Below are 14,080 nucleotides of genomic sequence, written 5' to 3'. Positions count from 1 at the left end.
AACTACATTGAATCAGATTATTTTTAGTGATTATTTTAAATGAGCACTTCAGTAAGTCTCATCACCTCTTTCAAGCTCCTAATGTACTGTTTAGGACAAAAAGAGCATCTCTTAAAAGGCGGGGAACTCAACCCCACTGACCAGTATTAAAATTTAATTGGGACTCAATTAAATGAAAGCCAGAGTTTATTATTTGTGAAGACTTACCACCTTTAAGTGCTATGCCGGGCACCTAAAGGCAAAGGAAGATGTAAAAATCTGTCCTTCCATGATGGTCTTTAATTACCTAGTAGGGGAGGGGGACATACGTAGAACCAAGGAATTTGGTGATGGGCCTTAATATGAGGATTTTAATAGACATGGAGTTCCCTTCATCCAGGAGGAGTAATTTAGGTGCTGGGAGAATTTGCCTCAATACTCAACTATTTTTTACTGTCATCAAGGTACTAGCAGCTATACTGTGTAGAAACAGGCTTTTTGGCATGTTGAAAAGCTTAAGGCAGAGGTAATACTTAGGGATACCTGGGCACTGATTCTCTTCCTCTGATGCTCTCCACTCTCATAATCCAATAACCACGTGGCTTTGATGATGTTTAACTTAACAATCCAAAGAGACTCATGCAATGGCTGGTGCAATTTTTTCTGTATGGCTAATGTGAGGTCCAAGTATAAAAGGTGCAATGACCAACAAAGATCTGTTTAGGTTCCATTAAACATTTGACTCATGAGCCGCCCCTCTTGAGATTTTTAATCTTTGGTTAATTACATTGGGGATTTAATCTAACCCAAGAGAGTGTGATTTGTGAGCATATGTGTACTCTGACTGGCCTCTTCTTGCTAATTCATCATCCAATTAGAACGCTGTAGTTGGTGTCAGAAGTAGAATTATCAATACAGACACCCTCCATCACCACTGTGATTCGATTTGGGAAGGTTGGATGTTGGTAAGTTGAAGAGACAATCATGAACTGAGGATGGAACCCAAGTAGAGACCAGAAAATCCCCCCTCACACACACCCTCATCCCTGATATGAGAGAACTGGGGTCTCTGAGTGAGCTTTTTGAGGAGGAACCATATCATCATAACTGACCTACATTCCTGTACATCTGGAAGAGTGGATAAGAGAGGCAAGGACAAGGTGACCCAGTCCCCTGGCTTTTCCTACCTGTCCTAGGGAAAGTGATGTGAAAATGCCCCAAAGGATTTAAAAAGCCTGTGAACTTGCCTCAAAAACTAAACTGGTCCACCTTCTTGTGTTTATAAAATTAGCATGTAAATATAAATGTGATTCCTGCAGATGTGGTGACAGTTGATGAACACTGGACAACCAGCCCCAGGAGTGCAGAGACCACGTCTGTTTTGTTCATGGCTGTGAGGTCAGCTCTTAGCCACAGTGCCTGTTACATAGCAAGATCTTAACGGATATGAGTTAAATGATTCCTTCCAAGGTTCTACCTATTTGATGAAAAACACTAGGTTACAGAAGGGTTATTAAAGATGACCAAGTTGGCCAGATCAACCTTATCTTATTAATTGTTCAGAAAAGAGTGATTAGGAAAGCTTGGGATTAAAAAAAATAATTTTTGAAATTAAATTTTGATCGTATAATTTAGAGCATGGGACGTATTTAATGTTTTTATGATAAAAAAGATATTAAGATGACACTATTTCTCTAATTTATTTATTTTATTTATTTATTTATTTTGGCTGTGCCACACAGCTTGTGGGATCTTAGTTCCCAGACCAGGGATCAAACCCGTGGCCCCTGCAATGGAAGCGCAGAGTCCTAACCACTGGACTACCAGGGAATTCCCTATTTCTCCATTTTAGACTATCATTCACATCCATTATTTTTGCATGTGTGATCCTGCCTTCTCAATCAGTGAATTTGAAATAAATGATCAAGAAATCATGAATTTCCTATTTGGGGCAATGTTCAAAGTTTAATAAAATAATATAGTTGTAGGATTTGGAGTTGGAAGAAATTTAGATTTTCTAGTCTAACCCCTTTATTTTACTTATTTAACTCCAAAAGTTGAATGACTTGGCTAAGATGATAAGTTAACAGGTAGAAAAGGGACTAGAATGCCTAATCCCATGTTTTTTCCTTCAAATATTTTATACTCACAGTGTTTGTATTGCCAAGTAAAAAAAAAATTTTTTAAACAAAATAAAAACATTTACTAGTAGGACAGAATTGAAGGACCAAGTTCCTACTGTAATATTGTCTGGGACCACTAGGTGTCATCTTAGAACTATCATTGCATATCACTACCGTAGGTCTTCCGATAATGGGAAAAATGCAGTGGATGGAACCTTTAGAGGTTTAGGCGTTTTGTATAAATTCTACCTAAGTTAAATGAGGATGATGATGATAGCACCTAATTCACAGAATTGTGAGGATTACATATGAGATATAGGAGGATTACATGAGGTACTGTAAGTAATACATCTGGCGCAGTGCCTGGTGCATGGTAAGCAAGCCCTCAGTAATTTTTTGTTGTTACTACTTATTCATCACCAGGGCATTCCTGTCATCTATTTTGATAAAAGATAAGAGAAATAAAACAATTTTATAATATACGGATTTCAAAATGATAACTTTTGCTGCAACAGAAGGCTAATAAGCTCTTCTTTTTGTTTACGTGAACTTCCCAGCCAGAGGTGTGTCAGTAATCAGTGACGTGGACGTGTCAGGATCCACTCTACTGAATGACGGTGTTTTGGAGTCAGGAAAAAATAAGAACAAAACCCACAGGCTTTGGTATCTGATGGATCCAGGTTTGAATCCCAGCTCCGCTCTTTCCCACAGTGTCTGCATTTGTGAAATGGGAATAATTACGTATGTACACGAGACAGTTGTTGTCAGGAGTAGATCGGACGAGGCGGAGAAGCGCCCAGCCCACTGCTCAGCAAATCCTAGCTATGCGACCTTGAGCCAGTTCCGTAACCTCTGGAAGCTTCCGCCTCCTTGTTTGCAAGATGAGGTTTATTTTTATTTTTATTTATTTATTTTGGCTGCTCGGCTTGCGGGATTTTAGTTCCCTGACCAGGGATTGAACCCGGGCCCTCAGCAGTGAAAGCGCTGAGTCCTAATCACTGGACCAGCAGGGAATTCCCTGTAAGATGAGGTTTATATGCACTTTTCAGAGTTGCGGTAAGAAGCTAATGAGATCGAGTCTGGAAAAAGGGAAAATGTGGTTCCCTCTTCCCCATTCCCACTCTGAGTCACTTGCCTCTTCTGGACCAAGGGACTCTTTGGACCTACAGACCCCTTAGGAGGTGAGGGCTTGAGCTCTACTGGGGACTCCATACAAGGCTTCCATCTTAGGGGGCTGGAACAGAACGTGGGGCAGGACCTGGGACAGTGCCTCTTGGGGGAGCCTGAAGCTCGGAGCTCTGTGGGTGTAAGGACGTGGGAACGAAATACAGAAGTGGGGAGCGAGCTGACATGATACACGTAGAGTATGTGGAACAGTCCTGACCATGTGCATTGTAAGCTGCTTCCAAAAGAGCTTTTCTTACCCTAAAGGTTCTACTACTCGAGACTTACCTTTTTCCCAAACTTGAGAACCGTTTTTTCAGCATTTATGTGGTCCAGAAAATTAGGATGGTGCTTTCTTCTTCGATAATCCTCTTCAGTAAATGGAATCTCAGAGTCATCCTATGAGAGAAAGAAGGCCAGGCTCCACGTGTTAGAGCTACGGAAACCGCTAAGCCCGCAGATGCTAGGGACACTATGTTCCTTTAAGCTCAAGTAAAGCATTCTGAAAACTACTGCTTATTTTTATAGTGATTTAATGCTCTTGAAAACGCTTTAGCTAGCCAGATTCTATCATTTAAACTTAATTTAAACGAAATAAAAAACTTAAATGTCTTCTTTTATTTTGTAGAGACAGTGACATGTTGTCACTGTGATTCCATAAAGGCATTAAAAAACCCATTTCTTAATAGTTCTTGCAATGTGTGTAGTTTCTTTTTTTTTTCAATGTGTCTTTTTTAAAAAATGTCTTTAGTTCTTTTATTTAGTTATTTATTTTTAATTAATTAATTAATTTCATTTATTTATTTTTGGCTGTGTTGGGTCTTCTGTGCTGCATGCGGGCTTTCTCTAGTTGCGGAGAGCAGGGGCTACTCTTTGTTGTGGTGCGCGGGCTTCTCATTGTGGTGGCTTCTCTTGTTGCGGAGCACGGGCTCTAGGCTCGCGGGCTTCAGTAGTTGTGGCGCACAGGCTTAGCTGCTCCACGGCATGTGGGATCTTCCCGAACCAGGGTTCGATCCCGTGTCCCCTGCATTGGCAGGCGGATTCTTAAGCACTGTGCCACCAGGGAAGCCCTCATTTTTTAAATCTAAATTGTGTGTGTTTTTTCTCTTTTCCACACTGCCTCTTTCCCTCAAATTCATCCCATGTTAATGAGAACATACCATGTGCAAGTTTCTGTCTCAGGCTTTAAAAACTGGCTTCATGGGATAAGATATCAGTTTGCCCTAAGAATCAGGAAAGAAAAAGAAAAATATTTCCCTATACTGAGCTGTTCAGCACTCAGTGTCTCCACAACTCACCCTGCTGTACACCTCTCCCATGGAAGGACAATGAACTAAAAACTTCCTGGAGAATCAAAGGGAGAAACTGAGATCCATGATACAGAGTGATTTCCCCCAAATCCATCCAGATTTAGAGGTCCTATTTGGAGTAGGATTTCTAAAATATACAGTCCAATCAGGAGCCTTTCAATCACATCACATTGGTATAAGTTAAATAACCAGCCCAAAGCATCTGAGTCCAGGGCTTACACGAAATTAATCAGAGAGGCAGAAGAAACACAAGGTTGAGGACGCTGAGGTAGAACAATCATTGCAGATTTGAGAAATGGGAAGAAGGGCTGAAATGACTGGAGCCAAGCTGGGGATTGATAGAGGAGGAGGTAGGCAATGCCAGGGGACTTCCCTGGCGGTGCAGTGGTTAAGACTCCACGCTCCCAATGCAGGGGGCCTGGGTTCGATCCCTGGTCAGGGAACTAGATCCCTCATGCCACAACTAAAGATCCCACGTGTCGCGACTATGGCCCAGCACAGCCAAATGAATAAATAAATATTTAAAATAAAAACCTTTTTTTTTAAAAAAAAAAAGGGTAAGCAATGCCAGGTTGCCAGGGTTTGTGGACCATGTGAAGGAGTTTAGATTCATTCTAGGAGCATAGAAGGGTCTTAAGCATTTTAAGCAGGACTATAACACAATCTGAATTATATTATATTTTATTTATTTATTTGGCTGCGTTGGGTCTTTCTCTAGTTGTGGTGAGCGGGGGCTACTCTTAGCTGCGGTATGTGGGCTTCTCATTGTGGTGGCCTCTCCCGTTGTGGAGCACGGGCTCCTGGCATGCGGGCTTCAGCAGTTGCGGTGCGTGGGCTCAGTAGTTGCAGCACGCGGGCTCTAGGGAGTGCGGGCTTCAGTAGTTGTGGCGCATGGGCCTAGTCGCTCCGCGGCATGTGGGATCTTCCCAGACCAGGGAAAGAACCCGTGTCCCCTGAATTGGCAGGCAGACTCTTAACCACTGCGCCGCCAGGGAAGTCCCTGAATTATATTTTAACAAGATCACTTAAGCTGTTTGTTGGAGATTGGACTGGAAGGAGGCAATGGCTCATTTGAATTAATTAGGATTTTTTTCCCCTGGAGCTGCGGATAGAGGCTCTCTTCCCTGGGTCCCATGGGCAGCGTGGACACCTGAACAAATCAGGACTCGGATGGGAAGACAGGAGGGTGGCTGTTTGACCGGAAAACAGCAGCGTCTACCCCAATCTAGTATTCACTTTTCTCTTTTGAGTTGCATTACGAAGTCATGACTTTTCACAAGCTCGACAGATTTCAGTGAACCATAAAGTATCAGTCAGGGTCCTAGCATGAAAGAAATAGCACACTCACCGTGGGTAATTTGAGGAGGGTTTAATCACAGGACTATTTACAAAGATGTGGGCAGGTACAGGGAAATCACATTCCCTGGAGTCAGTAACAGGGCGCTCTGTACCACTCGCAGGTCCCAGAGTACAGAGGGCGCAGTGATAATTAGGACCTGGAGGTGAGCAGGGTGGAGAGGGTTGCCTGTCAGGAGCTGTGACTTTGGTTGAAAGGCTCGGCCGGCCAGTAGCAACTGGGCACAAAGGAGCTGGAGGGATAATACCGTGACCTCACTCTTCTCATTTTCCCCATCCTTCACTGGCACTTCCCACTGGCCAAACCCAGTGGGAAGCAGAGGGCAAGTTTGCTTGCTGATCTAGACTGCGAGGTCAGGGCTGGGTGATCATCCCTGCCTCTAGAAGTGGGTACATGATCCCAGGTCTGGCCAATCAGAGCTCTACATTTCCCTGGTCACAGTGACTGGTTTAGGATTTGACCTGTGACCTAAGACCTGGAAAAACAGCATATTCCAGTGCTGGGTTGGGACATGGTCAAAATGGAAAAGACAATCGAAGTTCTAGGGATATAAGCCTGGGAGCTCCTGGGGGCCAGAAGGAGGGGACAGCTTACCTGAGAATGAAGCCTACTCAGAGAGGAAAAGAAGCAGTTGAATAGAGAAAAAGAGTAGGTTAGTTCTGAGAACACTTTTTAAGCCTCTAGATCCAGCTGTGCCTGAAGTCCATTATTGGACTTACCAGTTATATGAGTCAATAAATCCCCATTTTGCTTAAGTCAGTACAAGTTAGTTTATAACTGAAGGAGTGATGACGATCAATCAGGCCAGCAAAATGATCAGCCAGTCAAATGACCAATGATTGTTTTGTAGCAGACACTTTACTAGACTCTTTGAGGGATAGAACTTCAACAGGAATAAAACGACTGGCCTGCTCCTTGAGATGATAGCAACCAAATGGAGTAGGTGAGAGAGTTTTATAAGAAAAGGACAGGAGGGCTTCCCTGGTGGCGCAGTGATTGAGAGTCTGCCTGCCAATGCAGGGGACATGGGTTCGAGCCCTGGTCTGGGAAGATCCCACATGCCGCGGAGCAACTAAGCCCGTGAGCCACAGCTACTGAGCCTGCGCGACTGGAGCCTGTGCTCCACAACAAGAGAGGCCGCGATAGTGAGAGGCCCGCGCACCGTGATGAAGAGTGGCCCCCACTTGCCGCAACTAGAGAAAGCCCTCGCACAGAAACGAAGACCCAATACAGCCAAAAATAAATAAATAAATAAACAAAAACAAAAAACACTAGTGCTTAGGAAATCTATTAAAAAAAAATGACAGGAAACCTCTGGTCCCTGCCCTCAAAGACCTCCCAGTCCACTGAGGGAGAGATAATTAAACAAACAAATGGCCTTTGACGCAATAAGTATGATAAATCCCTAAATATCTCCTTGTTATAAATAATGTATTCCATTGAGTCTAACATGTGCATTTTTTTTTTTCACATTTTAACATCTCTGAAATTAGAACGTGTCTTGTCATCAACGGTTTATCACAATGTACTCAGCCAAGAAGCATCCGTGCTGTCCTCGCTGGAGCCTGGGTCACCTTCGGGTCACCTTGAGCACATACTGTCATCCTTAAACTGAGTTAGGTACTATGCATGTTGGTCTAATTGCCTTTTATGATGTCTTTAAAAAGATTATAGTGTGACTCAGCACTGAGATGAAAAGGTAATTCAGAGGCACAGAGGCACTGGGGCAGAGAAGCAAATGGAAATCTGGTCTCGGGGAGAAAATAAACAATACTAGAAGAATGACTCTGAATCCGTATTTTTCACAAAATAATAACCATGAGCTTTATAGGAAACTACCTAGAGATAAATGACATGACTCAGGTTTTATACTAAGTTATTGTGTGAAAACAGACAGAATGCAGGTGTGATTCAGAGAAACTGGACTCAGTTTGAAGAAGTTTGGGGAATACTATAACCACCGTATTTTGCTTATATTTTTCCTTTTAATGTATGCACAGGAATGTATATGACAAAGATATAGGTCTAAATAAGTCTAAAAGAGAGGGTTTTCAATACATTTAAAATAAAAAGTGATAAGCATTGTTATACTTGACTAGGCGGCATTTTCTTTTTTTTCCTAAGGGGCTTGTAAAACAATGTGGCCCCTTAGAATGGAGTGTTCTTTGAGCCTGTGAGCTCTGCAGAGTGCTTATTACGGGGTAGGGTTCAGGAGTGTAAGAATACACCATCCACTGTAGAAAGTTCTTGTGTGCAGGTTACAAGGAATCGGGGGTGAAATGTTGCATCAAAGAAAAGCCAGCACACTACTTACTGGGTCCAGGGGTTTGGACCGCGCCCAGGTCATCACCGTAGACACTAAAATAAACACCTTCCGCTTTTCGAAATGACTGATTTCTTCATTCAGGGCTGTAGGGCCAAAAAAGCGGAGCGTTTACTTGGGTCCATTTAGAACGTGTTTTAAAATCATGTGTGCTTTTAATTACCAGCGGGACTTGAAGCGACTCCTCTTTCAAGGAGTGGCTTCACACCAGGGGGGCATCCCCTCTGATGCTTCACTGACCCCTCCCCATCTTTGTCCCTGGCTGCCCCCCTCCAGCCGCCCGACCTCTTCTGAGCCCAGCTCAAATCTTCAGCCCCTTCCTATTTCCTGGCCTGCAGCGGTGTACTTTCACTTTTTCGGAGGGCTCGTGATACTGATAATAGCTGACACGGATGGGAACAGTTCATGGGCTTTATCGAATTCTCACCATCAGGAGATAGGTACTCTCATCTCTGTTTCTACCTTCTAAGGGAGCTGAGGCACAGTTTGCCCAGGATCACGGAGTGAGGTGGTGGTATAGAGTCCGATCCAGGAAGCCTGGTTGCCCGGTCTGTGGTCTCCCCACTATGCACCCCCTCCAGCTGAATGGAGAATGGAGTGGGAGGCCCCAACTCAGAAAGCAAGGCCCTCTTTTTTTTTTTTAAACCATTTTAAAAAATTGAAGTATAGCTAATTTACAATGTTGTGTTAGCTTCAGGTGTACAGAAAAGTGATTCATTTATATCTATCTATATCTATATCTAATGTATTCTTTTCCAGATTCTTTTCCATTATAGGTTATTACAAGACCTTGAATATAGTTCCCTGTGCCGTACAGTAAATCCTTGTTCTTTATCTAGTTTATATATAGTAGTGTATATATGTTAATCCCAAACTCCTAATTTATCTCCTTACCTTCCCCCCTCTGGTAACCATAAGTTTGTTTTCTATGTCTGTGAGCCTATTTCCAGTTTGTAAATAAGTTCATTTACATGATGTTTTTCCATTCCACATATAAGTGATATCATGTGATATTTGTCTTTCTCTGTCTGACTTACTTCACTTAGTATGATCATCTCTAGGCCCATCCATGTTGCTGCAAATGGCATGATTTCATTCTTTTTTATGGGCAAGGCCCTCTCATGATTTCACATAAAGCAGTGCTATTTAGCTTAAGCGCTTGCAGAAGGAAGTAATTCCCTCCCCCTCCACTGCCCCTGGCTGGGGGAGAGCAGCTTATGCGTTGGGGGCTGTGGGCTGTGTGTGGAGGGAGGGCTTTGGTAACACCCCGATGCTTGGTTACAAACCATCTGTAGAGATGGGAATTTAGAATAGTGGTGACCTGGACCTGGGAGTGTTTGATTTCCAAAGGGTTTGTCATTCCCCAGGAGGGCTCCCCACACATTTAAGCATTGACTCTCCTTGAATACTTTCTGGCACGTGATTCCACTAAAATATTTTTCATAATGTATAATTTTCCAGGAAAAAAAAAAAAAACTAAAGTGAGATATACTTAAATTGTCAGAGGATCTAAGCGACACAGTAGTCATGGTAAATTTTAGTCTCATGAGCTGATTTCTCGAACAACAAGGAAAACAATAAAATACTGATATCCTGAATCTAATAAACTCATGGATTCCAACCGTAAGGTGAGAAAGTATTATTGAATTAAGTCTAAGAACACTATGTCCACAGACCTACTAGAGAATGGACTTGAGGACACGGGGAGGGGGAAGGGTAAGCTGGGATGAAGTGAGAGTGGCATGGACATATATACACTACCAAATGTAAAATCGACAGCTAGTGGGAAGCAGCCGCATAGCACAGGGAGATCAGCTTGGTGCTTTGTGTCCACCTAGAGGGGTGGGATAGGGAGGGTGGGAGGGAGGGAGACTCAAGAAGGAAGAGATATGGGGATATGTGTATATGTATAGCTGGTTCACTTTGTTATAAAGCAGAAACTAACACACCTTTGTAAAGCAATTATACTCCAGTAAAGATTTAAAAAAAAAAAGGGGGGGGGCTTCCCTGGTGGCGCAGTGGTTGAGAATCTGCCTGCCAGTGCAGGGGACACGGGTTCGAGCCCTGGTCTGGGAGGATCCCACATGCTGCAGAGCAACTGGGCCCGTGAGCCACAACTACTGAGCCTGCGTGTCTGGAGCCTGTGCTCCGCAACAAGAGAGGCCGCGACAGTGAGAGGCCTGCGCACCGCGATGAAGAGTGGCCCCCGCTTGCCGCAACTAGAGAAAGCCCTCGCGCAGAAACGAAGACCCAACGCAGCCAAAAATAAATAAATAAATAAGCTTTCATTAAAAAAAAAAATTTTTTTTTTAAATTTAAAAAAAATTAAAAAAAAAAAGAACACTATGCCCACATATTAATTCCAATCAAATGTTAACTTTAGTTTCTATTTTTATTCTATTAACAAAAATCACCTCTTCAATTTAATTTTGTTCTTTTACCCTTCCTGCTCTGCTGTGCCTCAGATTGGCCTATTTTGTGAAAGCCTGGCACACTTAGAGGTCTTCTAACTGGGTTATCCTCTTTTATTTACGATCATTTTAAGGGGTCTAAAATGATCTGCTTTTTCACTTTTGAACGAGCAGCACATTTTATCCATATATACAAATGTTTTCTTGCATTTCTTATACTTCATTTCTTTCTCCATTTTTGCCTTCCTTTGATAGTATCTGTGACAGGCAAGGTAGAAGAATTCTTTTATATTAAAATATTTGAAAATAGTTCAATAAAACATCATTAAGAAGTAATACATATCCACTGTAAAAACAAAAACAGAAAACTCCCCAAATCTCAGGGAGTACATGAGGTAAAGTGATAAGGTTCCCTCTACTATTCTCTCTGTACCCTCACCCAGTCCCCCATGACTGACCAAGGGCTATACTTTCTTACAGACACAAACACTTCGTATCTCAAAAAAGAGGTAACACATTTAAAATTTTTTCACCAAACAGAGAATAAAATTGTCTTAATTATTTAAAGCTCTTTATTAGAATGAAGAAGGAAGCAATATAGAACATACCCTACATGTTAAAGCTCATGAAAGGAAATGCAGTATCAAAGTTTGAGAACTGCTATGTTCCCTTGATGATTAGTGGGAGAGATCCTATTAGGTGCTGAAGCTCATCTGTCATAGCAGGAGCTCAGTGGTTAATGTCTAAAGTTCATAATCAGAGGACATCAGTGCAGGCATTTTTGTGTGTTAAAAAGAACAAGTGGGTTAAATGAGGTTCCTTTTGAACAGTAGAGATGGGATGGAAAAGAAATGCAGGGAATTGTTGCTTTTTATTCTAAATCCTACTGTGCTTTTTAACTTTCAAAACATGTCCAGGTTTTATTTCAGAAAAAAAATTAAAATGTAAAGAAAATTGTGAGTATACATTGTATAGAAAAAAATCAATTTCCAAAGACTGGCACAAAATAAGAACTCAATAAACATTAGGTCTGATTATTATTTTAGGTGGTGAAATTATCTTAGAAAGTGCAATTATACATCATCTGTAAATATTTGCAAAGGGATAAAAATGTGGAGAGTAGGCATTTAAAAAGCTCTGTTCCAAAAGATGACACATTATTCATGTTTTTGATTTGTCTCTTACTGAATGAAACTTAGGCCCACAGGGATAAATGAGAAATCAAACATTCTAAGCTCCTGAGGATTCCAGCACATCCACAGAGAGTACTTTTTCATCATGATTTCTCTGAATATGGTACAGACATTACTGAGGCTTCGTTCCATTTCTTTGAACATGAGCCAAAATATAGCTTTGCTATTGGTCTTATTCAGGGGTTGGCAATGTACCGCCTGTTTTTGTAAATAAAGTTTTATTGGAACCCAGCCCATTCATTTACATAATGTCTATAGTTGCATTCTTGCTACAACAGCAGAGGAGTTGGCTTGAAAAGCTAAACATATTTACTATCTGGCCTTTAACAGAAAAAGTTTGCTGACGCCTGAACTAATCTGCTAAAAACCAACATATTGAAGTGTAAAAAATACTGCAAAGTAAGGTGCTTGTGTCTTTTTGGCTGTCCTCCTAGCCTGGAATGGCAATTCAAATAAGCTAATTTACTCTCTCCTTTGATCCGGACTTAATAAGGAGATGAATCACAAAGCACCAAATTGCTAAACATCATCTTGTCCCTTAGAGTTCATTACCTTTTTCAAAGCATTTAAAATATGAAGTGCTCTCTGCTACCCCTTCCTGACCCTTGCTATTGGGGAACACTTGTTGAACTGAATCAAATCCTCACAGTTAGAAATAATTCCTCTCCTCCTGGGGCTTCCCTGGTGGTGCAGTGGTTAAGAATCCGCCTGCCAATGCAGGGGACACGGGCTTGAGCCCTGGTCCAGGAAGATCCCACATGCCGGGAGCAACTAAGCCCGTGCGCCACAACTACTGAGCCTGCGCTCTAGAGCCCACGTACCACAACTACTGAGCCTTCACGCCTAAAGCCCGTGCTCCGCAGCAAGAGAAGCCACCCAATGAGAAGCCCGCGCACCGCAAAGAAGAGCAGCCCCTGCTCGCTGCAACTAGAGAAAACCCACACGCAGCAACAAAGACCTGATGCAGCCAAAAATAAAAAAATAAAAAAGAAATAATTCCTCTCCTCCTAAAGTCATATCCATCTTGTGATACCTTTTGTGTCAACATGCCATTCTCTGTCCTGCATGAAAGTTTCTCCCGAGTTCTTTAGCTCTCTTGTGGGCCTACAAGAGCCTTGAGGGTATCATTTTTTTTATAATTTGTCTTTGTATCTTCCCAATACGTTCAACCCCACCTCCTTAAGCCATGCCTGTGGAATGAATAAAGGTTGAATTTTGAAAGTTAATGTTTCATTTCTTTTAATGATTAAAAATATTCTTTTCTTCGGACACATAAATCAGTGGAACAGAATAGAGAGTCCAGAAATAAACCCTTGCACTGATGGTCAGTTAATCTACAACAAAGGAGGCAAGAAAAGACAGTCTCTTCAATAAATGGTGCTGGGAAAACTGGAAAGCTACATGTAAAAGAATGAAATTAGAACATTCTCTGACATCATATACAAAAATAAACTCAAAATGGATTAAAGACCTAAATGTAAGACCAGAAACCATAAACCTCCTAGAGGAAGACATAGGCAGAACACTCTTTGACATAAATTGTAGCAATATTTTTTCGGATCTCTCTCCTGAAGCAAAGGAAATAAAAACAAAAATAAACAAATGGGACCTAATTAAATTTAAAAGCTCTTGCACAACAAAGGAAAACACTGACAAAATGAAAAGACAACCTACTGAATGGGAGAAAATATTTGCAAATGATATAAATGATAAGGGGTTAATATCCAACATATATAAACAGCTCATACAACCCAACATCAAAAAAACAAACGACCCAGATTAAAAAATGGGCAGAAGAACTGAGTAGACATCTTTCCAAAGAAGACATACAGATGGCCAACAGGCACATGAAAAGATGCTCAATGTGGCTAATCATCAGGGAAAGGCAAATCAAAACCACAATGAGATACCACTTCACACCTGTCAGAATGGCCATCATCAAAAAGACAACAAATAACAAGTGTTGGCAAAGACGTGGAGAAAAGGGAACCCTCATGCACTGTTGGTGGGAATGTACATTGGTGCAGCCATTGTGGAAAAGAGTATGGCGGTTTCTCAGAAAACCAAAAACAGAACTACCATGTGACCCAGCAACTCCACTCTTGGGTCTATATCTAGAAAAACAAAAACACTAATTCCAAAAGATACATGTACCCCAATGTTCCTAGCAGCATTATTTATAATTAGCAAGATATGGAAGCAACCTAAGGTCCATCAACA

The 14,080-nt window shown here is 41.8% G+C and overlaps 1 protein-coding gene across 1 annotated transcript in view; it reads right to left on the bottom strand.

Moving 5' to 3' along the window:
* Positions 1–14,080, bottom strand: part of AK7 (adenylate kinase 7) — a 57,606-nt gene that overhangs the window by 33,673 nt on the left and 9,853 nt on the right. Inside the window, exons 4-5 of the mRNA XM_059914960.1 lie at positions 8,248–8,342; positions 3,555–3,665 (exon numbers count right to left, since the gene is read on the bottom strand). Coding sequence (XP_059770943.1) covers positions 3,555–3,665; positions 8,248–8,342 — 206 coding nt within the window. The remainder of the gene's footprint in view (positions 1–3,554; positions 3,666–8,247; positions 8,343–14,080) is intronic.

The sequence above is a fragment of the Balaenoptera ricei genome, chromosome 2, assembly GCF_028023285.1.
Source record: "Balaenoptera ricei isolate mBalRic1 chromosome 2, mBalRic1.hap2, whole genome shotgun sequence".
Classification (NCBI taxonomy): domain Eukaryota; kingdom Metazoa; phylum Chordata; class Mammalia; order Artiodactyla; family Balaenopteridae; genus Balaenoptera; species Balaenoptera ricei.
Note: the sequence above shows the minus strand (reverse complement) of the source record. Positions and strands in the feature narration are given on the sequence as shown.